The sequence below is a fragment of the Lepidochelys olivacea genome (assembly GCF_965140295.1).
Source record: "Lepidochelys olivacea isolate rLepOli2 genome assembly, chromosome: 12".
Classification (NCBI taxonomy): Eukaryota; Metazoa; Chordata; order Testudines; family Cheloniidae; genus Lepidochelys; species Lepidochelys olivacea.
The window spans coordinates 12,321,297-12,346,428 of record NC_140422.1 but is presented as its reverse complement, the minus strand read 5'-3'; the positions used below and the strand labels follow the sequence as shown (position 1 = coordinate 12,346,428).

At 39.9% G+C, this 25,132-nt stretch overlaps 1 protein-coding gene across 1 annotated transcript in view; it reads right to left on the bottom strand.

Annotated features, from left to right (window-relative positions):
- LOC311528901 (uncharacterized protein) overlaps positions 1-25,132 on the bottom strand; it is a gene marked incomplete at its 5' end in the record, with an annotated part of 229,539 nt that overhangs the window by 8,780 nt on the left and 195,627 nt on the right. The window contains one exon of the mRNA XM_084644396.1: positions 3,256-3,326. Within this exon, the coding sequence (XP_084500522.1) occupies positions 3,261-3,326 (66 nt within the window). The 3' untranslated portion in view covers positions 3,256-3,260. The remainder of the gene's footprint in view (positions 1-3,255; positions 3,327-25,132) is intronic.

Below are 25,132 nucleotides of genomic sequence, written 5' to 3'. Positions count from 1 at the left end.
CTTGTTGAACAATTGGATCTTTGGGTTCCATAATGCTGCAGTTCCTGAGAATACGGTAAGATCCCGGATAGGAGTACTGCCACTAGAAGGGGTTTATTAGAATGCGGCCAGCTCTTTAACAGGCCCACATTGCTCACAGACCTGGCCACCTGCAGAGAGAGGGAAATATTTACAGGCAGCAGAAGCTTTACAGTTATACTGTGCTTCTCCATGTTCTGTAGGACAACTCAATTTAACCAAAGGAGTGGGAGGTTTATAGCCCTCTTTCTGGCAGACAGCTACAGCTCTGTCCTTTTTCTCATTCTCCCCAGAGATTTCTTTCCTGCCAGAGGACACGATCTCCCCAAAAGGTCCCAGGATGACTAGGGGGGCTGCCATAGAGCATTGACTGACTCTGAAATGGTCAGTGAGAGCTCAGTACCTTCCCTCATTCCCAAAAAGTCTTCTCAAGGCCAAAAAGTATCTCTCAACTAAGGAACCGCCAAAAAGAACAACAATTGGAGCAGCGGACAGGAAACAGCATTAAGCAGCAGCCAAATAGAAGCATGGGCAGATAGAAAGCAAGGAGTCACCAGTGGTGGCAGATGGTGAATGCATGTGGGAATCCAATGGGGAACATCCAAGCGTTCCGAAATTAGGCAGGAGCTTCCAACTGAGGCAACCAGAGACTTCACCAGACCCTCTGGTGCGGATGACTCTTCAGTAGAAAGTATTAAACTATCCGTAGTGTGGCTGGGATATAGCCTTATAGCTTCCCCCTTGTTTGAGCCACCAGCACAATAGGCAGCCATATGGGTTATTTACTACTTTTATGACCATTGGTCCTGAATCTGGAGAACCCTGGAGCTGATCCCTATCCCAAGGCCCCTGATTCTTTGTGAGTGTAGTGAGCCAGGTGCTAGATCATCGAAGAATGACTACAATTCCAGTAGAAGCAATACCCTTTGCTCTTGCTCTCCACCTATCTCATCCCAATGGTATACAGATTCCTGCCTCTTGGTGGTCAGGTGTCCACAACAGCAGGTGTCCTTCAATTTTTCCCTCTCACCATGATTGTTTCAGGTGTTGGGATATATGCTCTGGTGGGTGAGGGGACTGTCCCTCCTTATGCAGGAGGCTTTGGTACTATGTCTTCAAACAGAAAGACATACTCCCAGTGAAGCTCACTTCATCCTGCTCAGATGTGTCCATGGTGACATCAGAAAGGCCTGGCTCAGTTTGGCAGGCACACAACAGCTTGAACAAAATCATTAAATACCACAAAGGAAAAGATTTAGAAAGAAATCCAAGACACTTCTCTCTACTGGGAACAACCATCTGAACTAATAAGTGGCCACCTTACGATGGCCTGAAGTACCTGAGAAGCTGGAAAGTGGCATGGACTGTTAGGATCTCTCATCTTGGGTAGTATCATTTGCAAATAGTTATCTGAGTATAGTGGGTTACTACAAATACAGTGCCTGGCCCGAGAAGCCAGTATTAGCTAGCAGTTACTACCCTCTGGCATCTAAGATTTCAGAGGTTTTTTTCACATTCTAAATATATGTGCTTTTACTAGTTGTTTCCGACTCTAAGTGATCGATTTTAATGGCAGCCTCGGTGTAAGGATATCGTTCACGAGGACCAGCCAAAGTTCATGGTCAGTTCACAAGTGGGCTAACTGCCAATTGGCAACTGAAGAATAAAGAAGGAATGTATAAACACGTCTATCTGCATGCAAAGTGGGTGCAATGAAACTGTAGTCATGGATAGACAGATCTGGAACCGAACATAGATCCATCATACCTTGGGAAGGTAAGAAGGGCCTTTCATCCAGTTAGATGAGTATTCTATGAGGAGTTTTTGAAGAGGACAGCTAAGGACAAAAGAAAAGCAGAGTGGAAAGTGTGTGCATGTATGGGAGGGAGCAAGTCTAATTACGGATACACCCTATCGATGGTCCAGAAGTCAGGGCAGTAGTCTAGGACTTGGGAGACCTGGATTCAATTCTCTGCTCTGCTGCAGACTTCCTATGGGAGCGTGGCTAAGTGATTTAATCTCTCTGTACCTCAGTTGCCCATCAGTAAAATGCAGACAATGACACCTCCCTATCTCACAGTGGTGTTATAAGGATGAATACATTAAAACATTATAAAGTACTCAGATACTATACTGATGTGGGTGAAATAAGTTCTGTAGATAGGCTGGCTGAAGGAAATTAAGCCTTAAATCTTTCTCTTTCAATATCATTTTTTGTTTAAGGGAACAGTCTTTTTTTTTTTAAATGATATGTTAAAGTCAAAACACAATTTCTTCTTAATTAATAAAATTTACACATTTTACAAAAGTTGAGGTTTATACTTGGTTGCATAAGCATCTTTTCAAAAGGTCTGGAGCTGCCTGGACATGGCCCATGATGGTTACTGTAAGTATGATTTTTAAAATTCCATGTAACATCTTGTGAAAAATCTAATAAAATAATCAGAATACACAAACTTTAACTGGAAAAGCTCTGGACAGCTACACCAAACTCAAAAACCATGAACAATTTGTTTTTAGTGTGTTGTATATGGAGACTTTGCTGGTTTGGACATGCATAGAGGACGAATGAAAGGGACTTGGTGAAGATACCATGGCAGATGGTGGTAGGAAAGAGACCCTAAGTAAAGACAAGGAATGGATGGATGGATTGCTTCAAAGTAGATGGTAAGAAGGTGGACCTTAGTGCGACCTTGGACAGACAAAGATGGCAGATGCTTGCACTAGTTGATGGGATAAGGGGAAGTAGTAGTATAGAGAGAGTTATTCACATACCATGAAATGAAATGAAAAAAAAAAACGCGAATGCAGTTTCTTTTTTTAATCCTCTCAGTTAAATAAAATCAGAGATTAAAATAAATTTTACTCTAGGATATTTTATGTACAGTGATTTCTACTCAATCTGATCTCATTTTACTCAGATATGTTTCTAAAAACTTTGAAAAGTCACTAACTACATCTTATTGACTTGATGTTTTAAATGTGTTCAACAATCACTTAAGAGAAATACTGTGCCATAGCGACCGTGAACTATATTCCCTTGTTAGGTATTTATTCTTAATGGAAAGGTGATAGCATAGTATTAACCTATAAAAGTCATTATCGTTGCTCTGATCAGAATTTTATGAATTATTCTTTTTCCAGGATCTAGTATAGTATTTTCTAGTAAAGTCTATATCATATGTAGAATGTATCACAGACCTGATTGTTTAACTGATAGCCTCAAATTCTACTCACATATCTCATGATGCCAGCCAGCATTGTTCTGAACGTTGACTAGCTAGGAGTCTGACAGCAATGTCCCGATCCTGCAAAGACATATATACGAATGTGCTTAACTTGACACACTGTGAACGGTCCCATGAAGTTAAGTGTGTGAGTAAATCTTTGTCGGATTGGGTCCTACATAATTGTGTGTCAATATTCCACATTTCAGCTCTATGGTACAGGGAAAAAAGAGACTAGAATGGAGATTCCCAAACTGGAATCACCCATGCCTATCTAGGAACAGAGCACAAATTCCAAACCAAAAGTCTGGATACCTACCTCTCCATTGTTTTATTAGAATAGCATAAACACAATATTTTGGCATGCGATCCTTCTATCTGCTCCAGCAGAGTAACAAAACATTTATTTCCTTAAACATTTAGTTTGAGTCATCTCTAACTCAAAGTAAAACCTCAGAATCTGTTTAGCTTTAAGATTAGGGGGGGAAAACACAACGCAATTTACCCCCTTTGTTGGGGAGCCGAGGTAGAGACTAAATCAACAACTGCACTGCTGTCTGACATTTTTATTAATTCAAAACAGAAACCACATCAGCTGGTTCAAACAGAATACGAATAAGAAGATGGTTTAAAATTATACTTACATAACTGTTAGTCAAGATTTTATAAATAAAAGTATCTGAGATATCTTATTCATACCAATGAAAACATTTTCTGCATATCTTTAGAAAGGGGGGTTATTGAAGTGAAGATACTTTCTTAGGAACATTGCTAAGAGTATTTACATTTATTAAAGCATAAACATGTGGTACCTAGATACCTAATTAAATTTAGTTAAGTTTATCTGCAACTCCCTTATAACCACCGTCTTGTGTAGGGCTGAAATGTAAAGAGATCTCATTTTGCTAGTTAAATAATTTGAGGGGATTAATTAGTAAAGAATATGTGTTTAAAAACAAGCATAAAAAGATACATGTAACAAAATTCTTACGGTTCTCAAATCATATAACACTCCTTAATAAAAAGGCTTTACTTTCATAGAATGAATGTTAAGGAAGATAATTCTCTGGAGTATTTTAAGTATTAAAAAGTATTTTTCAGCTATACAGTTCTTGTATTAAGTGCATCTGAGAAACAAAACATTTTGAGATGCAAACTTAACTCTAAACAGATTTACATAAAGGATTAAGCCGGACTGCTGCTTCCAGTTTAGAACTACTTTTCAATCTTAAATTGGAAGAGCTGCGATCTTTATCCCAAATTTCTTTTTTGTTCTTCTGCAAGTTCAGTTTAATCCAGCTTTCTTAATTCTCACCTTCTCCCTAAACCTTCTAGGCTTGTTATATGATAGCTGAGGATCATTATCCACCCAAGCTGAGGGGTTTTTTCCCTTCATTAATTTCTATAAGAAGATTACAGAGCGCTTGTTTGTTGTTGTTTAAGCAACTGATTTCCCTAAGCTCTTTGTTTTTCCAACTGGTTTACACTTTAATGCCCTTGATTGAATTTCAAACAACAGATCAACTTGACCAACTAACTCTCTTTAGGAAAGAAAAAAAAAAAGTAGGGAAGAACTTTACATGAACTACTTAAACCAGAAGAGCCTTTCAGAAAAAAATGTATTCAGCACCATTTAGACAGTTTTCAAAGAGATGCATCCTAATTAGCATATCTTTAATTACAAAAGTCAAGGTGACTTTTCTTGAAGGTAAAATTCTCTGATTACAACAAATCAAGTGAAAAATAAAAACAACACCCCCAACCCTTTCATCTTTAACAGGTTTTTATTGATTTAGTTTTACATCTTTCTTCCCTCCTAACATGTTCTCATTGGAGAGGTGGCAGGATCTTTTATGTTTTTGAAAGGGGTGGGACGAACAAACACTACAAACACTGGTAATTTGGCATTTAAAGTCTGAATCACATTCTTACTGATAAAAAGAAAGGGAGTACTTGTGGCACCTTAGAGACTAACCAATTTATTTGAGCATAAGCTTTTGTGAGCTACAGCTCACTTCATCTGATGTAGCTGGTTTTAAAGAAAGAAGGAAAAAGACAACATCACCATAAGTTGTGGTCTACCTAAACTTTTGTGTAACAAGTACACTATTTAAGCACTGTCATCCCCTTAAATACTTAGACACACACATAGATATATACAGGCACACAGAGTAAGTGAGGGCCAGATCCTCAGCTGGTGTAGATTCAGTCAGCTATGTTGACTTCAGTTGTGTGAAAGTGATTCTACGCCAGCTAGGTATCTGCCTATAAATATAGACTGCTAGACAAATTCATCCCTGGACTAACTCCACTGACTCCAATGGAATTACATTAGATATGATTTTGGTCCTACATATGGTATCTGTGGGCTCAATTCTCCCACCCTTGCTTATGTTATATCGTACCTTCCTCCACCAGGAGTCCCAAATCACTGGGACTGTGTAACCTACTTGGCAGAATTGGACACTTGCCATATAACAGATTTGCTAAGCACCATTTACACATATGCAAAATGAGGGTCAATGTTTTACCATTCTAAACTACTAGGGCTTTACACACACTATACATAGGTGTACACTAAATACCTACACACAGGATACAAGGCTGTGGAGAATCAGGTCCTTTCTATCTATATCTATAGATAAACAAACACAGATGTAATGATGCATGCTTGGCCCTGAGTTACAAGCACGCTGCCCCATTGAAGTCCATGAGATTGTATATTTTGGCAAAATTTTGCCTACTATGTTTCCCACTGGGCTTTTGATAACATTATGAAATTATTTTTCTATATCAAAATATATCTTAAAATTCAGCTCTTGAATTGTCTAAACCAAAAATATTACAGTGAATCTAAAAGTATATAGGGCAGAAAGTGTTTCCAAGAAATATTTTAAAAAATCAGAATATTTCCCATCTGGACTGGAGTGACAGTTGCCAAGTATGTGCTGTTCAATAATATGGATTGGATTACAATTACTGGTCAGCTGGTCCTTCTCTTGTGTTAGCTTTCCTGAAGAAAAACGTCAATTTCGTTGTTAGATTAACTGAACAGACACTTGGAGGCCCCTGTAGCTTGTTCCATTTTACTGAAATAAAGCCCTCTGTATATACACTGCACAGAATGAGTTATTTTCACAGACCACTGTCAAATCAGGAAACTAAAAGACAAACAAGTGTACAACTCAGTAAATGTAATTCAATTGATAAGACTGAAATTACAGATGGCGACCCTTAAAAACTTGCCAATCGGCATAGATAACTACATAAAGTTACCCAAGCATACTCTATGTACAGGAAAGTGCAAAGAATGCTGTATAAAGTCATGCAATGTATTTACTCAACTAAGGAAAAATTAGCAAGTCTTCCAGGGAGACCATTGCACAGTACACACACATATTTAGGAAAAACAAATTTCCCTGTGATGACTCTTGGATACCGATGTTGAGGGAAATTTGTACTAGTAAAGCTCTGAACTGAACAACAAATACAAGATAAATATCAGAGACATATCTGTTGTTTTCAAATAAACATGCTGTAATCATAAAATATATATAGAATTAAATCAATATTATATTAATAATTAAATACACCCTTAATTTCACTGTTAATATATTGCACACGAACACAAGCACTGATTAAATGTACAACCCAAGCATGTACCACAATTGTGATTCTTCTTTGTATGTGACCTCATATAAGTGCTATTTTACATTTAGTTGTGGTAAACCACAATGAGACAGCTAAATACCTTCAAAATTATATAAGGTCACATTCTAAATAATATAATTGTTACAATGCCATATTAATAAGGGAAGCCTCAGCCATTTAACCTTAGTGAGGCAATATTAGCAGATCTAATTGTGTCATGCTTCTATTTATATTGGTTAAAACTAATATCACTGCAGCTGTTACACTACTTGATAGCTTTTTTTAAAGAATGTCACAGTTTTACTAACTTTTCTAAAGTCACTTCATTGATGGCTCATGGTAGAACCATAATCCACAATACATAATACAGATAATTAGCTGAAACTAAAGACACTCAATCTTTCAAAAATTGTGATAGCATTGTTATTGATTTGACATTTATCCTGCCGTAAGTGTCATCTTCTTCAAGTGTTTTAATAATCTAATTTTAAAATATTTTATTCTTTGAGATCATTGGAGTCTGACACTTATGTGCATCCTGCAATCTGTAGTAATGCCACGATAATGTAATCAGGAGGTGAGTGATACCATGTTTGATTTTATGAGGATAGAAGAAAAATCATTACTTGATGATTATGACTTCAGAGAACAGATTTTCTGCATACCAGGGTTCAAGTGCTAAAACGAATAATTCAAACAAATATTTTGGTCCACTTTAATTATATCCCAGTGTGTTTTAAAATGTGAACGAACCTAGCAAATGTGTAAATTTGCAACTGGTAGATACAGTGTGTGTAGTAGGATAAGAATCTCTTCCTTAATTTAGGGAACAGAGGCCCCTATAAAATTAATTTGATGATGATGTATAGCCTGCTACCAAAGGAGTGTTGTCACTTAAAGTACCATCCACATTTTAATATATCTTTTCCCAATCTCATCTTCTACTGTCAACACCATCAATTTCAGCAGTGCTCCTTCCCCTATCTCTTTCAACATCAAAATGCGGTCCTTCCAATATCATTATTATCAACCTGAGCAAACTAAATGTGAAAAGGTGCCACTAATAGGACAGCTTTTGACATCACATCTTGAACCAGAATAAGCAAACAGGCAAGTCAAATCTTCAGGGTCAAGCTTTGAAGTCAATTTTCTGACCCGGGAAATCATGTTGTGTGACAGTGATGACAAACGCTGAGCACATGCCTTGTATAAATATGTCTATGAATGTTGCATTACAAACATTCACAGTCACTGTTTCACTGTGGCTGAATGTAAAAGGGAAATTGTGAAATTTATGCATAAAATATACATTGTTTGATAGAACACTTAAAAAAAAATTCCAAGTTTAAAATTGGCTTTTTTTAAAAATAGGGCAAGAAAACAGAGGAGATTTAGTTTTCCTTTTAAATAATAAGAAAGCTTATGTACCATACTTTTAATTTTCAATTGACCTTAGATATGTAAAGATTCAAGTAACCACTTAATGGAGAGAGCACAAACATTTGTTTTTTAATTTGGACTCCTATGCTTAAAGCACTCTCTAGCAAGGCTTTTCTAGACACTGGACTGAAAAGTCATTGTTTATTGATTTCAAAATCTAACAGACTAATTATATATTTGTAGATGACTTGACAGATTTGCAAAACTGCTATATGATTTTATAATGGAACATGCTCATGTTAATCTCCATCTATGGAGATAGCTAGAGGGGGCTGACCTTTATCTCATATTTAAAACACAAGCAATAACTGAAATTCATTTTCAATTTATTTTCCAATCATATAAAAGGAAGGGGGAAAAGATTACTTTATTGAATCTTTTTAGCTGGCAAAAGGTTGAAAACTCAGTCTTGATGCTTTCCAAGGAGCTACAGGGATGGTCTATAGGGAACAGACTTAATCGAATAAACTAATCTTTGCTGTGGAGATTAACTAGATGGCTACAGCAGTGGAGTAACAGCAGAATGCAAAGTATCAGCAGCACCATCAGCTGCTTTAAAGGTGCTGTAGGCACTGGGAGAGCCTCCCCATTGAGTCTACCCTACTGATCCTGCAAATTTGGTAAACTTCATGGAAATGTAATAATGCTGCTGCATTGTGTTTGCCTGCTGAGCAAACAGCCGGCTGCTGGGAGGCACATATGTGATAATTTACAAGTATTTTTTTGGAAGCTACAGTAGCTGCTGCGACTTAAGCCTGGGGCTTTTACAGCTGAAGAGGGTATATACTTGTACATCCTAGAGGTAAATTGTTTCTGGAGGTAAGGATGCAGTTCAAAGTGGATCCTGACAGTTGGTAAACTGCATTACTTTGTAAACACATCTTTTCAAACATTGTTTGATTCCCTAGGCCAGCATATATGTGAAGTACTTGTATTACGATAGGCTAGAATCAATTGTATTACATCTCCCCTAAGTAACATATTTCTGCATTTTCCTGATCGTTTGAATTGCAGCTCATTATTCTGGCTTTGTTTTTCCAGTCCTGGTATTTTAAAATCCAGAATTGATTCCCCTGGGTAATTATGGACTATACATTTGTAAAAAAAAGTGTGGATGGCACCCTCTTCTCTCTGCACAAAGTACATTTTTATTAAGACTTAAAGACACGCAAGGCATACTTCTTTACCATGCACCTTAGGCATGGTAGTGAAAAAAGGAAGTATATAAGAGCAGGACCAATCCGGATTTCAAGATATACAATCAACATATTTAATAACAATAAAAAGAAACATTTCAAAAATAATTACTGCTGCCTTTGGATGCAGTAACCTGAAAGAAATCTCGTTCCAACAGCTTAAAAGTTCACAGGGTAAGCAGCGATAGTCAGTATCAACCAGCTGTGAAATGTATGAGTGTGTTAAGATATTAGTTTCGATTGGCCATCTCCAAGATAATGTTATTACAGTTAATAAAAGCTGCTGCCTAATGCTTCAGCCACAGACCAGTGTGGCTGTGTATTTGTTTGCTTATCACTATGCCACGTTGCAATATTTAAAACAAAAAGTATTTGATCGCAATTGGCATTGAGGTTTGCTCCTGGAGGTGGCCATCTTGCTCAAGAAGTGACACTATTTGTGACAGTCGTCGTGAAAGAGACTGTAAACCAATTTTCAGTCTGCCTCAATATTGGTTGAAAAATGACAATAAGTTCTAGAGGGCAGGAACTCGCTCCTCCTCTTTGTCAACCGCACCTAGCACCATATAGATGCTACCAGAATGCAAATATTAAATATGAATGATAAAAACCATGACAATTACTTTTTGTAATTGTCAAACCATTACTGAAGCAGGTTGGACTTTGGTTTAGAGACCCTTCCATGGGACTCCCATACTGTCAGTGTCACAAATTCCATCGTTAGTCAGAAATATGGCAGCGCCCTACACTAGGCCTCTGTGCCAATTTCACTGTAACCCCCCTGTAATATGATATTCGGATGCTTTTGAATCAGCTGCAGATCGTCTTTTAGAGAAGTGCTACAATATTGTACCCTACCACATACCATGCCCCAGTGTTTGGGGTTCAGGTCCATTACTGTACAATGTTATGTACACACACACACTTTTATAGAAGTGGCGCAGTGTGACCTTTCATACACAAGACTGGAGAGAATCAATGCTTCTTTCAAACTAGTTCCCCCTTAGGTAGCCTAGAGAACCTGAACTAGAGACAAACTCAATGCCTAACGGCAGAAGACCTTCTTCATCTTCTCCATTCATGGGGAGCCTAGCCTTATGGCCATGGCCTGAAATTATGGCAACAGATGCTGAAATCCACTGAATGCAACCTCCACCCACTCCCCACAAGCCAAAAGGTTATCTACGTAGTGTGTGAGTCATTCATCCACAACCTGTGGAATCAGTCCTTATCCAAATAAAACTACCCAACTAACCACAATCATTTGGGTGGAGAGGGTTGATGCTGTACTTTGCCATGCTGCACGTTTACCTGTCTGACCTCAGTCACACCTAAATCAAGAGAGGCGTAGAGTGTCTGACCAATACAGGGCAAAATTAGACCAGTGACTGATGGGATGCCCTTGGGAGGGGAGAGGAGACACAAAACTCTTCTAGCACTTCATTCAGCACCAGCCACAATAGAGAGACCTAAAAAACAAGGGTCAAAGGAGTTTGCTACATGACCCCGATGTACCTCTCCCTCCAGTTTGAAAAGTACCACTTCTAGTAAACTAAGGTTATGACATGCTCTTAAAGGCTCTGATATGGGATTTGGAGACCCACTATGCAAAGCCTTCCATAAGTTAGGTCCACCCATGCCACGACAAGTATGCCAGAGGAAATGGGAAGAATATTCCTTCCTACTGCCTTGATGAAGATCTCCAGTAACAAATCAAAGCTAGCTGCTTGTACAGCAGACTACTCTGCAGTCACTAAGGCACCAACTCCAGGACGTGAAGTGAAGTCTACAGGAGAACTTCATTGGCTGATGGGGCTGTTGAAGAGGGAATTGTGAGATAGGGAAAGGCTATTGTGAGGATTAGTATATGTTTGCATATTTCTGTATCACATTGCAAACTCCATTCTGTTTTGTGAATGCAACTGTGATTGTAAAACTGTATTGTGCCTTCACTTTGTCTCAGTAGCCTCCATCTTCAGCTGAAATAGCCAGGAGAAGTCAGGAAAAATCCTTGAACGTAGCAGAGGGCTAACAATGGAAAGCAATCAAGAGTCGTCTTCCTGGATGGATGCACCCTAAACAATGAGCTGGCTTGAAATGACCTCAGCGAAAACCATTTCCCCAGTCTGGACTTCAGGTGGGCTTTAACTAAGAAATGAAGCTGTTATTTTTTTGTGGTGGTGGGGTTCACCTGACAGAGGGGACGGGAAATGTATAAAAAATGTATATCCCCCACCCCAACAAAAGGTAGTGATCCAGCACCAGAAGGAAAGACTGTGCAGGAGAGGAATGGGAGCAGGAAGAACCTGGTCTTCCTGGAATATACTGACAAATACCCAAAGGGATCTTGGCATGGTGAGGAGAATGAGGCAGGGTCTCCTGGGCAGGAGTGTTATTTTTCCATAGATGTGTGCTTGTGCTTAGTTTATGAGAAAGGGTATGTGCTTTAGACATGCCTTTGAAAAGTCTGTGTTACTTGCTTTAACTGTCATGATGTCCGCACTGGATGAAACAGTAATCCGGAGGGTTTTCGGGTTTGATAGAACCATGAGGAATGTTCAATTGCTGCTGGGGAGGCTTGGGGGAGCCGGAACTGATTTCAGGGCCTACGCAGTTGGATTGCAGTGTCCCATATGTGGTGCTGGATAGATGATCTGCACCCAAGAACGTGTCTCATGGTCTACGATCAAAGACAGTTCCTAAACTCAGACCCACCAAGCCTAAGAACACATGGGATCCAGAGGTGTTTAGATCTAAACACAGCAGCCTGGAAAGAACCCACCAGGAGGCCCTCAGCCAGGGCTGTAAGAGCTATGTAGAGACCTGACCAACTGAGGTGACTAATGAACTAGTTAACTGTAATACTGTGGAGATAAAAGCTCCATTTGGTGGACATCCACTCCTCAGGCCATTGTACAGAGGGAATGGTCCCCCAAGGGAACCATGCAATGCAATCATCTGAAGAGTCAGATGCCCACAGTGACTGGTGAAATCAGTCAAACAGGGAACCAGAGAAACCCAGGATGGGCAAATCTATTTCAGCCAACAAACTGTGTCCAGAAAAGGAGGGTGTACTTGTCCTGTTGGTAGCCCAGAACGGAATGGATGCAGTCATTCTGCCCGAGAGACCTGAGCGCCTTTCACAGACTTCCCCCCACAAATGAAGAATCGACTCCCATTATTTTAAACCTAAAGAAACACAGTAAAAGGGTCCACCTTCTAGGGACAAGGACCACTTGACCCAGTATCACCTATAGCCTGTACTGCAAGTCACTCAAAAGAGTTAATGTAGGTCTCACTACACCCGGAAGTAGTGCCGCTTCTGCTGTATCACTAATCCAACGACACAGGCATCTCCGTGATCCCTGCCTGCAACACAACACAACATGCTCCTATGCCCAAAGAGGAGAAAACAAGGGGGAACAATAGGGAAAAGAGAGTAAGTTAATCCTCTCTGCAGAGATGGAAGGGAAGGAGAGGAGAAGGAACAGAGCAGCCCCTGGGACAGGCTGGCTCTGCTGCCCTTGTTGAACTGAGAAATGAGGAGAAGCCCTGAAAAGGGCTGTGAGAACAGGAAAGCCCCTGCCTAAAAAGGAAGCAAGTAAGAAGGCAAGTATAACAGGGACAGGTAAACTCCACTAAGATGAGTCTCCACATAGAAACTGGGCCACTGTCCAGAAACAGAGCAGCTGCAGTGAAGAAGCCCAGATCCCAGACATAAATGGTGGGGGAAGGCAACACCACAAGGGCAGGGAGAGAGGAAAATAAAACCCAAACTATCTGAAAGGCACAGAACTAATGAGAGGAAAAATATAAGTAATGGTTTATAAAGGAATGGAACATTATTTCCAGTGGCAGTGGAGCTAATTTTTCCCATAATGTCTCAAACAAGCTTTAATTTTGCCATTTAATCAGCATGGCCTAAATGGTCATGGCATTTTGAGTGGTTTTGTGTTGGCTTATCAATAAGATCTTGTTTTTATTAGAAAATTAGGTTGTGTTAGAAAATGATCTAAAGGATTAATCACAACCAGCTGCCACAAAGTTCAACACAACAGTCCTTGTCTGCACTGGCTGCAAGGTTGTGTTTCACATTAATATACCTCCTAGACTAGTTCTATAAGTGATGAATACCAAATTAATGTTCTCTCCTAGACCATGGAAGATGATACTCATATCATACTGATGTAATCAAGCCTAGTTCCAAATCAGAAGAATGTTGGTGAAACAGTGACCAAACTGTGTGACATACATGTCACTGGGAAACCTGAGCTACTTCTTACTGCATATCAACTGGAAAAACAAGGATGGAAATTTCAGTGCAATGCATATGAATCAGAAAAGAATTGCAAAGCAACAAACTTGAGCAATTCCAACAGAAGAATTTAGAGACAAGAAACAAACAATCAAAACCTGTGGAAGATGTGGAAAGAAACCCACCATTCCTGGGCAATATGCTGCTCACTGTCATTATTGGCATCACTTATTATTACAGTCGCATTGAGGTGCTCCATGTGAGAAGAGAGCTCCACTGCACGAGACTGCTTACAAATACTCAGTAAGAGACAGTACCTGCTTGAGTAGATTATGATCTAAGGAGACAAGAAAACAAATGGAGTTTTATTAATCTCAATTTTACAGATACTGAGGCACAGAGACATTAAAACTGACTTCCTCAAGGTCACATAGGAAATTCAGGGCAGAGTGGGCATAGAACCCACATATCCTGAATCCCAATCCAGTGCACTAACCACAAGACAGTCCCTGACGGAAGGAAGGATTGTGTGCCACTTTAGGCAAATCTTCACAGCGGTGGAAGCGTTACAAAGAGAAAAAGAACAGTAAAAAGAAGGATGTCCAGAATAGTCACTGTTTGGAACTGCCAGTTTCAGATCCTGAGTGGAGAGAATGGTGATAAAACCCGAGAGAGGAAGATAAAGTTACTTGGTGAAAAAGCTTTTGTTCCAATCACTGTGCTCCCTGCATCGTATCATCACACCGCTGCCTACTGCTGCATCAACTAGGTTTCCGAAAGGGCCACTTTGGGCCTCTTCCCACAACTGCCTCCAAAAGCTCAAGTGACCTGGAGCCATGTCAGAGCTGGATCAGGGCTCCCCCCTTTTCTTTTGCCACTATAAATCTGCATCCCCAGCCAGCTGTCTGAATACCTTAATAGCACATTACTGTGCTGAGATAGGGAATCTGCTACATCTGTCTCCTGTGCTCCACGTAGATGGCTCTGACTTCAGTTGCTGTAAATCTTCCCCCCAACCTCACTTGAGGAATCAAACTTTCCCAAGGGCTGCACCCGATTGACCACTGGGTCCTGGGGGATCAGAGGACTGTCAGTGGGGTTTCAGCCTGAAAAGTGGCAGCATCACATAAGCTCTGAAGCCACTCTTGGGCCATAACCCTCTCAGCTTGTAGGAGAGTGTGCTTGTGTTTGCTGGACCGAAATTCCCACTCCAGTTTATGTCTCAAAGTACTAACATGCCCCCCGCCCCTCCCATCCCCATAGTATCTGAGCAGTTCCCACATATTTAAAAACAGAAAGAACGGGCGTGACTGACTGAATCTCGACCCTTTCAATAGCCACATACACTTCTGCTTCCAGATGGTATCACGGTGAGCTTTCCAGCTGCTGTTGCTGCTGCCACCAGGTGATTGGCTTGTCTGGGAAGGAGTGAGGGATTGCTCTTGCTCCCTGATGATTGGCCTATAATCCCCCGGGGAGGAAGCACGGACTAATCTGGAAGATTAGCAGGCTCTGGATCAGGCACTCACAAGCCCCCCACTCTACTGTAGTCATGCCTGGGCCAAGAGTTCGCCTGGAAGGGAATTCTGAATCCCACACATCTCCTGCCAGGTTCAGGGAAGTCGAATCCCCATGGAGGCAAGGATCTGCACTTTAGTCATGGTGACAAGTACTATGCTTATGTTGTGCAATTCCACACTGCTAGCTTGGCTGAACAAAATAGATGCGGTTTTCCTTTAAGGACCCAAAAATCTCTAAGCCCATTTACTCTCATTCAATACAAAAGTCATACTTGTTTCTGCAGCACAGGGCACATCCTTCCAGTAGGCACATTTCCATCACTCCCCCAAGCGCAAAAGTCACACAGAGCTATCCTTGAGTGGAGAGCACAGCACACCCCTGCTGATATTGTTCTAATTATCCAGCAATGATCAATGCTCACTCTCTCCACCAGAACTGTGCTATTTTCGTAACACAACGGTACCCTCTTATCCATGTGGAACTTGAATAGCACACATGGCAGCACAAAGATCTAACTCAGGGGTGGGCAAACGTTTTGGCCCGAGGGCCACATCTGGGAATAGAAATTGTATGGCGGGCCATGAGTGCTCACAGAATTGAGGTTGGGGTGTGGGAGGGGCTGAGGGATCCAGGGTGGGGCCACAAATGAGGAGTTCAGGGTGCTGGAGGGGGCTCCAGGCTGGGGCGGGAGTGGGGTGCGGGGGGTGTGGGGGTGAGGGCTCTGGGGTGGGGCTGGGGATGAGGGTTTTGGGGTGCAGGAGGGTGCTCCAGGCTGGGACGAGGGGTTTGGAGGGCAGGAGGGGGATCAGGGCTGGGGAAGAGGGTTGGGGCGCGGGGGGAGGCTCAGGGGTGCAGGCTCTGAGCAGCACTTATCTCAAGTGGTTCCTGGAAGCAACAGCATGTCCCTTCTCTGGCTCCTATGCGGAGGCATGGCCAAATTGCTCTGTGCACTGCCCCATCCATCGCCCCTGTAGCTCTCATTGGCCGCAGTTCCCAGCCGCTTGGGGCAGGGGCAGAGTGCAGAGCAGAGCTCCTTGGCTGCCCCTACATGTAGGAGCTATAGAAGGGCCACGCCGCTGCTTCCAGGAGCTGCGTGGAACAGCCCCTGACCCTGCTCCCTGACTGGAACGCCTGAGTGTGGCAAGTCCCAGACCCCGCTCCCCAGTGGGAGCTTGAAGGCCTGATTAAAACGGCTGGCAGTCTGGATCTGGCCCGCGGGCCGTAGTTTGCCCACCTCTGCTCTAACTGAAGTTGTATAAAGTCTGAACTTGTAATTGACTTTAGAAAAATGGGAAATATGAGTGGCTTTATGATGAAGAGATTTATGAAGAAAGAACAATGGGCAATAGTCATGTTTCTTCAGTGTAATTTATATGGCCTAGTGGATAGGGCAGATCACTAGAAGTCAGGAGATGTATGTTCTAATTCCAGCTCTGCCAAACACATCACCCCTTTGTCTTTCTTATCTATGTTGTTGTAAGATCTTTGGGGCAGGAACTGTCTCTTACTATATCTTGGTACAGCATCTAGCACAATGGGACCCTGATTGGGGCCTGTTGGTGCTACTTCAGTATAAATAATTAGTAGCTGAAAGCCCATGCTGTTGCACAGGCATGGCAGTTTGACAAAGTAATTCACCATCTGTTCTGTCTCCATACCACAAATGAAATTGTTGCATGCAAATTGGCTATAGAGTAGGGATGGTGATTGGTTCAGTTACCTCTGATATCAGAATGGACTCTTGTCATAGCCTAGATACATGCCTTACTGTAGCTGAATACCACATGGGTATAATTTGTAAATCTAAAATGGCTGAAAACTTAAAAATCGGATGGTAATAGATCATGAATCCCTGGGATGATTGAACCTGATGATATTCTGAACCAAAAGAGATTTCAACCAAACTTGTAGCTGTTTCCATCACCTCACACTGACTCAACAGACATTCTATGCTTCAGAGTGACAGTCCTGGAATCTTATTATATAGACAATAATTATTCCACTGACTTCACTGAAATTATACTAGGAACAAATCTGGCCCTTTGTATAATACATAAACCTTCCAGTTGTATTTTCAAATTGCAAGTACATTCTGCAACAGAGAACTACATGCTGCCTATGCATAAAAAAATTGGCAAAGACAAAAACAGGCTGGAAAGTCTCATATAAATAATTATTTTACCCATATTTTATTATTGACAATTATTTCCAAATCTTTAGGAACTTCTTTAAGAAAATTGTCTTATACACAAGAGAGAGAGATGAAGTAAAATCCAGGTCTGATTGAAGTGAGTGTCAAAATTCTTGACTACAACAGGTTCAGAATTTCACCTTTGAAGTGCAATACATCATCACTAAAGGAGGGAAAAGAAGCTAAAATATAAAGCCAAATAATAATCTTTGCTAAAATGGACTCGATAGATAATAAACGCGTAAATCATTTTAAAAACCTCTCCTTTAATTTTCCTAAGATAGAATGTCCCTCATTTTATTGAGCCATCAAAAATACAATTACAACCATTCATTTTAAATGAATTTAAAATATATTTGATATTTTGCCACCCAGTAGTTTGGTTTAGAAATTGCTTACTCTAAATTATACTCTCAATAACAAAAGGTAATATAGACTGGTAGAACTGTATGTATTGTGTAGGTAGATAGAACTGTATTTACTGCATATTTTATTCAAATTCATAATTGGAATTCAAACTGTATATTGAAATGCTCTATTTTATGTTTAGTTTTTTGATCTTCAAATTCTAAAAGGGCAAGGACAAAAACTTAAGAGCAAGATCTGAATATACACATAGGTTTTTTTCCCACCTCACTATTTTAGCCCTTCAACAGGTATTAGTTGAAGTGAGTTTTACTGTCTAGTTTATAGACATTCCGGTAGAAAATGGAACATTTAAATATGCAAGCGTTAGCTAATCCTCCAACACACAGCCTATGGACTTTGTAGGATTATCCCTTATTATAGTGCTGTTAGAACTGATACAAAATTTCAGTTTGAGATTAAACACTGGAATTTTTAAATATGCATCTTTCTGCATTTTCTGTTTCATCATGTTAAAATATCTAATATTTTAAAATATTCCTGTAACTGTCTCAAACAACATCTGGCATAGAATTTTACCATTTATAGGTTTTCATAGTAATAATGTATTCTTTAAACATTATACATCAGCACTTAAAGTTAGTATTTTTTCCATCTCCTGCAGCATACTAGAGACAGAGGAAAACACTGCTACCTTAAAATATCTTTTCAGATTTGTTATAGGTCTCATTGTATGTAATGAGACTATTTTTAAAAAATTTTCTGTTAATTACTGTAATACTGCTGTGTTAAATGTTTGTGCCCCCAATGTACTGTTCTATTTCTACAATATTTCTAGTTAGGTATCCACTCCACTGAGGGAACCACCTTAATTTGCATCCACTGGCAATGCTAAACCACTAAACCTAACAGATGGGAATCTAATTGAAGACCTGTTGTCTGGACACTGTTAACAAATGCAGAACTAGCAATATACAGGGGGCTTTGGTATTGAATTTAGGCTGGCAGCAGGGGAACTCCCGCTAATTACCAACATCTGAATTTCTTGTTTAATGAAGGATAATGCAAAACTAAAGGTACTTAAATCAGTAAGGATTGAGAACTGTTCAGAAAAAAATCACAGATACTAGATCACCCAAAGAACTGAAGACTAACTTCTTATAGCTTTGCCTAAAATTTGGACGAGGAGCCCATATTTATATATATTGTAAGAGTTCATTTCTGTAAAATGAAAATGAAATAGCATTTGAAAATTGGACCATGTAAGGATTATTCAGCTTGAAAACTGCAGATGAAGACACTTGATCATACTGTAAAACTTCCATTGTGAACATTATAGTAAAAGTAATACTAATATAAAATTTAGTACACAATGGGAATATTGCCTTTAAAACGACTGCAAACCTCGGCCCAGTCTTCAGTTTTGGTCTGAGCCTGAGAAGTAACAGAGATGTGACAGTTTGCAGAATGCTTTGAAACTATCAAGCTATGTAAAGCAATCTGGCATTTTGTCCGCTAAAAAAGTGTACAGCTGCACTTACTATAGAAACTTTGAATCATAGAAATGTGGAGCTGGAAGAGACCTCAAGAGATCATCAAGTCCAGCCTCTTGTCTTGAAGCAGGCCTAGTACACCTAGGCCATCCAACCTGGGTGTCCAACCTGTTCTTAAAAACCTCCAATGATGGGGAATTACTACCTCCTCTGGAAGCCTATTCCAGAGCTAAATGACCCTTATGGTTAGAAAAAATTTCATAATATCTAACTGAAATCTCTCTTGCTGCAGATAAAGCCCATTACTTCTTGTCCTATCTTCAGTGGACTTGGAGAACAGTTGATCCCTGTCCTCTTTATAACAACCCTTAGCATATTTGAAAACTGTAATTAGGCCCTCATGGAACTTCTTCCCCCTTTTCCCTCCCTCACCAAAAAAGAGCTCTAAGAGAAACAAAGACTATTGTTGAAGTGATACAAACTATCCAACACACCCTTGGTCATTTTATACTGTTAATCGTGGATAGTGATTTTTGATTATATTACTTAATTTGAGTGATTCTCTTGAGATTTGCAACTTTACATTTTCACAACGGACTTCACTGTCTTATTGGTATATGCAGGAAGGCAGGTGTTTATCTTTCTAAGCCAGAAGAACTGAGAACAAAACAAGGCTTAAACTCCATCTCCAATTTAAAGTTCATATGCTCCTTATTAAAAAGGACTTCTAGAACCTGGAAAACTGAAGTTAATTGTACTATGGAGGAAATGCCTTTAATCAACTGAATTTACTTTCACTCTTAGGTTAAATTTTGGTAGATGACAGGTAATGGGGCCTAACAAAAGAACAATACAGAGCTGGCATTTAACAAATTCGGCAATCTAGTAATATTTTTCCACTGTAGAGGGGGAAAAAAAGGATTGTTTCTCTGGGCTTAGTAACTACCATCACAAGGACTGCACTGACTGACTCCCTCCTACAGTATGGAGGAAGGGCCTGATCAGGATTCCATTGAACTTAATGTTAACACAATAGAACCCAAATTGTGCCTTAATGTGCAGGATTCCATATTCTGCGTTGTAGTGTGAAAAATAAAGCTGCCATTCCATACACTGTCTGGTATGGAATAGGTTTGGGGACCTCACTTCCTCCTTTGCCCTCCCCTTGAGGGGGATTTATTTTGGCTAAATAGATGACTAGACCTAAAAAAGAGAATACAAAATAGATAACTATTTGCAAATTTCTGCTTTGGATTGAAGAACAACATGTTAAAATATTATATCAGTTGCTATTCAACTTCACCATATCTCTTAAATAACAACATTTCAGCCATCTATGTGATAGAAAATGCTAAACACTTTCTAAAAACAGCAGTAAGTAGTACTTATGTTTCAGTTCACAAGTATATTACCTTTTCAGAAAACCACATTATTTCCATAAATTAGTTTTATTCTTAAATTCCATTTTTGTTGAATAGCCAGGTTTTGCCAAGGACTATTCAGCCAATATATTATCAGAGAGGAGTCAGACAACATACAAAACAGTTGACTCTTATAACAGAACCATACAGTATGGTCCCGACCCAGAGCCCACTGAAGTCAATGGAAAGGCTGATTGGATCAGACCACACACCACCAAAATCTTTTGCTGCCATTTTTTTAAAAATTGGGACCCATTTTGCTTTATGGTAAATAACACATCATAATTCGTTCTGTGGCCACAAATTCTAAGGGCCTATGGATTAATTCATAGAAGTAAATCATATTTCTTTGGACCACCGTAACTGTACAATATAGTAGAAAAATAGAAAAAAGAAAAGAAGGAATTAAATATTCAACATTGTCCTGTTCAAAATATTCCATTTTCCCTTTTTCATTTAGATGCTATTGTGTACAAATTTACCAAATATGTTTTATACTAATCTTCACTGAAAAGCTGTAACACTACCAGGTTAAGTTATTTATCACAATATGTGTACATTTATCCTGATTAAATAGAGAGAGGTTCATGGTTTTGGATGAATCCACACTGTAAGTGAATCCACTCCATATGATGGAGGGGCGATAGACTAGATTACCAAAATGATCATTAACATTTGCCAAAATCCATTCATTATATATATTTTCTATCAAAAATTGTGTTTCATTTAACTAATATTAGTTGTGATTAGTATACCTTGGTGAGAGTCCAAGAAAAATAAACTCTATTAGAATTGAGACATTTTTGTTTCTTTGTTCTTGTGGTTAAACTCCCTATCCTCAGCTGTGATTTTACTCTCCCATTTTTATATTTCCTCAATTGCTTTTAAAAGTAATCCATTTCTTTATCACCCCTTTTTGAACTAAGGCGTGCTGCGTGCATTTGAGTGATGAAGATGAGGAGGATTGGAGGTGTTTGGCTTTGTAATTTCATCCTTGAATTTTGTGATTACTAACAGGACAACTTTTTTAATTTGCTCTTTTGTCTCGATTCCCCTGGCTGACAATCTGCTCTGTGAGCTAGGCTTTTTAATCAATCACCTAGATAATCAAATGTCACTGGCTATCTGCTCCGTGTAATTACTTTTGCAATTAAAAATCAACCTCAAGTTGCCTCATCTAATTAGAGGGATGGGCAGATTTTCATCTAGATTGATTTTTTAATAAATATTGACTTAAAATGCCATAATCTCATCATATTCTTTCATTTTCTTTGTACCAAAAATCAAACAAATGGAAGAATTAACAAGCAGAAGGATTCATAGGACTTCAAAAGGCTTTTGCTAGTTCAGACATACAAAATTGTGCTATACAGAAGCCTAGCTTATCTCAGCCTAATAATAACACTCAGAAGCTCCTACCTTTTATTAGGAAAAAGAACAAAGCAGCTCTACCATTATATATTTCACTTTCTAAAGTATTTCAAATTAAACTAAAAACTCTTAACAGTATAATTACTTGGCCTATCTATCACAGCAAATTATTGTGTGAATTACTCTATAAATGTTACAAAAACTGTTGACGTCAAATTATAATAATAGCAATAATAATATCAGCAATTCATTTTCCTCCAGCACAGTTTAGAAGTCCTTCTCGCCCCACACCTCATGTGAGCTGATTTGAGGATCTCTTTAAACCAACTTGTTTCTTTTCGTATTGGAATGGAACACAAGCCATTACTTTCGTGTTGTAAGAGTAGCTATTGAACAACATGAAAAATTAGGATGGTAATAGGTATCACCTAAAGAAGCAGATGCTGTGCTCCAAGAAGAGTTGTGCAATTGTGTATACGGTGCAGCAATTATATTTTTACATTTAATCTCCAGAAATACTGAGTGATCTGGTGGTTCGTGCCGAAGAACAGGATTTCGGTTCCAGACCCAATTCTGCCACAGACTCACTGCTCTCGGATCTTGAGCACTATGTAATTACTACATGCAAGTGTTTAATAAGTGCAAATTTTAGCAACAATCCTGGTGCAAAAGTGAACCACCTCAGGAGGAGAACCAGAACTCAATAGGCTCCTAGGGGCCCAATACTTCCCAGGGCTCCTTGGAGTGCTTGGTGATTTTACCCCCGCTATACCACTTCTGTGTTGTCCTGTGTGGATTGGGACAATGGCCCCACCTCCTTCCCACCACCCTTTGGGGCAATTAGTTTGTCAGGAGCAGTCCCTTTGCTCAGGAAAGTGCAGGAGCTGAAACTGTTGCTGGTCGCTGCATCCTCTCTTAGTCCTGACTCTCCCTTGTGCACTTGTACAAGGTCCATCCACAATTTGGCTCTCTATTTGAATAGACAGTTGGGTAAGAGGGATGGTTACACGTGCCATGACTCAGCCTCCAGTAGAGGAGGAAAATTTCTGCCAACACCACTCTGTTGGTGTTACAGGTATTAGAGCTTCATTTACGGGGGTTTCACTTAATCATTCCTGGTTACTCCAAGGTAAGTCATGTCTCCTGACAGTCATACAAATGTGCACCTTAATGATCAAAAGCTATTGAGTGTCTATATACATCTTTGGGAATGGGCTCAAATTGTGCTGGCTGGTTCAAGTTGTGGTGGTAACACAAGATGCCTTAGTTACCTCTTATTACAATTACCACTTCTAAGTGCTCGGTCACCCTCTGCTCCTTGCCCTCAACCTCTTTCCTGGAATTCTGTGGTAAGTACTATAAATGGTACCACTGTTGGAATCAATAGTAACCAAAGAACACCTTGCATGACCTGCTAAAATAACTATTAATTTCTCAATTGCTGCCATATGGTTGTATACCAGGAGTAAAACATGTTCAGTAGGTGTAGTCATAGGATTTCCATTGCCATAATCTGTAGTCATTACTCACAACATTAAAATTAGAAGTACAGTATTTTTCTCAACCAGGGAGTGTATTACTCTGTATCCTTTGCCCATCAAGGGTAAGACTTTCACTTTACACCAGGAGAACAGGAACCATCAGAAGCTAAACAGGATAAGAAAGGGGAAGAAAATACATATCCGCTCCTTTTACACTGCATGTACATAAATTCTAGATGATCTTTTAGTCCCTTCTGGCCTTACACTCTGTGACTCAAAGTCACATTATAAAAGCATGGCTGCCATTCTGATGACAATTTCATAAGCAATTCGTTACAAATAAAAACCCCACTTTTTGTACCTAATAATACAGTACAAGGAACTATGACTACATTTACCTTAGCTGGCTACAAAATCAAACCACTGATAATTACAGGTCGGGGTGGAGAAATTATGACTCCATCTCAGGTTCAGAATCAATTGTGAGAATAATATATCTAGATGTGTATTAGAAACATTAATTTGTGCTAGCAAGGGTCATGCAGCTGTATAGTGGCCAGGTGCCTTCTTTCCTATCCATTTATTCATATAGAGCTGTTTAATTTCTTTGGATATACCCATTTCTCTTTTTCCCACTGTGGTAATGTAAGGCCAGTGGTAGAACCAGTGGCATGCTGCGGGGCTCCACATGACATGAGCCTTGCCCTGTGGAGGCCTGCCCAATATAGCGCATAGGGTTGTTTTGGCTGGGACAGTGGCAATGCCAGTGAGTCCCGTGAGCTGCACAGTTCTGCTGGCCACAAGCCTTGCGAGAATGCGGGGAAGGCCAGGCCAGGTGCTGCAGCTGTTAATATGGCTTGTGGGCTGCAGTAGCCGTCACGGAACTGATGTGCAAGTGCCCCACGTCCTGTTGTCAGGAAGCAGGCACGGAGAATTCTGGATCCACTCCTCCAAACCCCTGCACATTTCAACCATGCAAAGCCCATTTGCAAAGGCTTTGAACAAGGGTTGAATATTTCACACTGTGAAAGTACTTTGGGGTGATAAGAACTATATACCATAGGTGTAAGGCATTATTATTATTAATGGATAGGGACTTCTCCTGACGTTTCATTCCCTTGAGCTACATCATTTCTAAATTTTGTCAAAGAGGAAATCAATACCTCACCAATACTTCTCATTTTTCATCTGTACTTAAATGACCACAACGTCGTGTCATATGTCAGCTGTTTTCTGCACCACTCTTGCTGATGCTGTAGAAGAATGCTCCTGTCAAAAACTTGCCTCCAGTCTGCAGTCTAGAGGCATGCAAAAATGCAGAAAGGATCTGATCTAAAGGAGTGTTTTTGAATAGGCAGAGCAAATGAATCTTGAGAATTCAAGATCAATACAGACCTCTGGCGTAGTCATCAGGCAGGGCTTCAAGACTGGTATTATATTTTACCCACCCATATCTACTCTTCAGAAAAAGGCAAAAGGGAAAACTTTTAAAACCAAACGT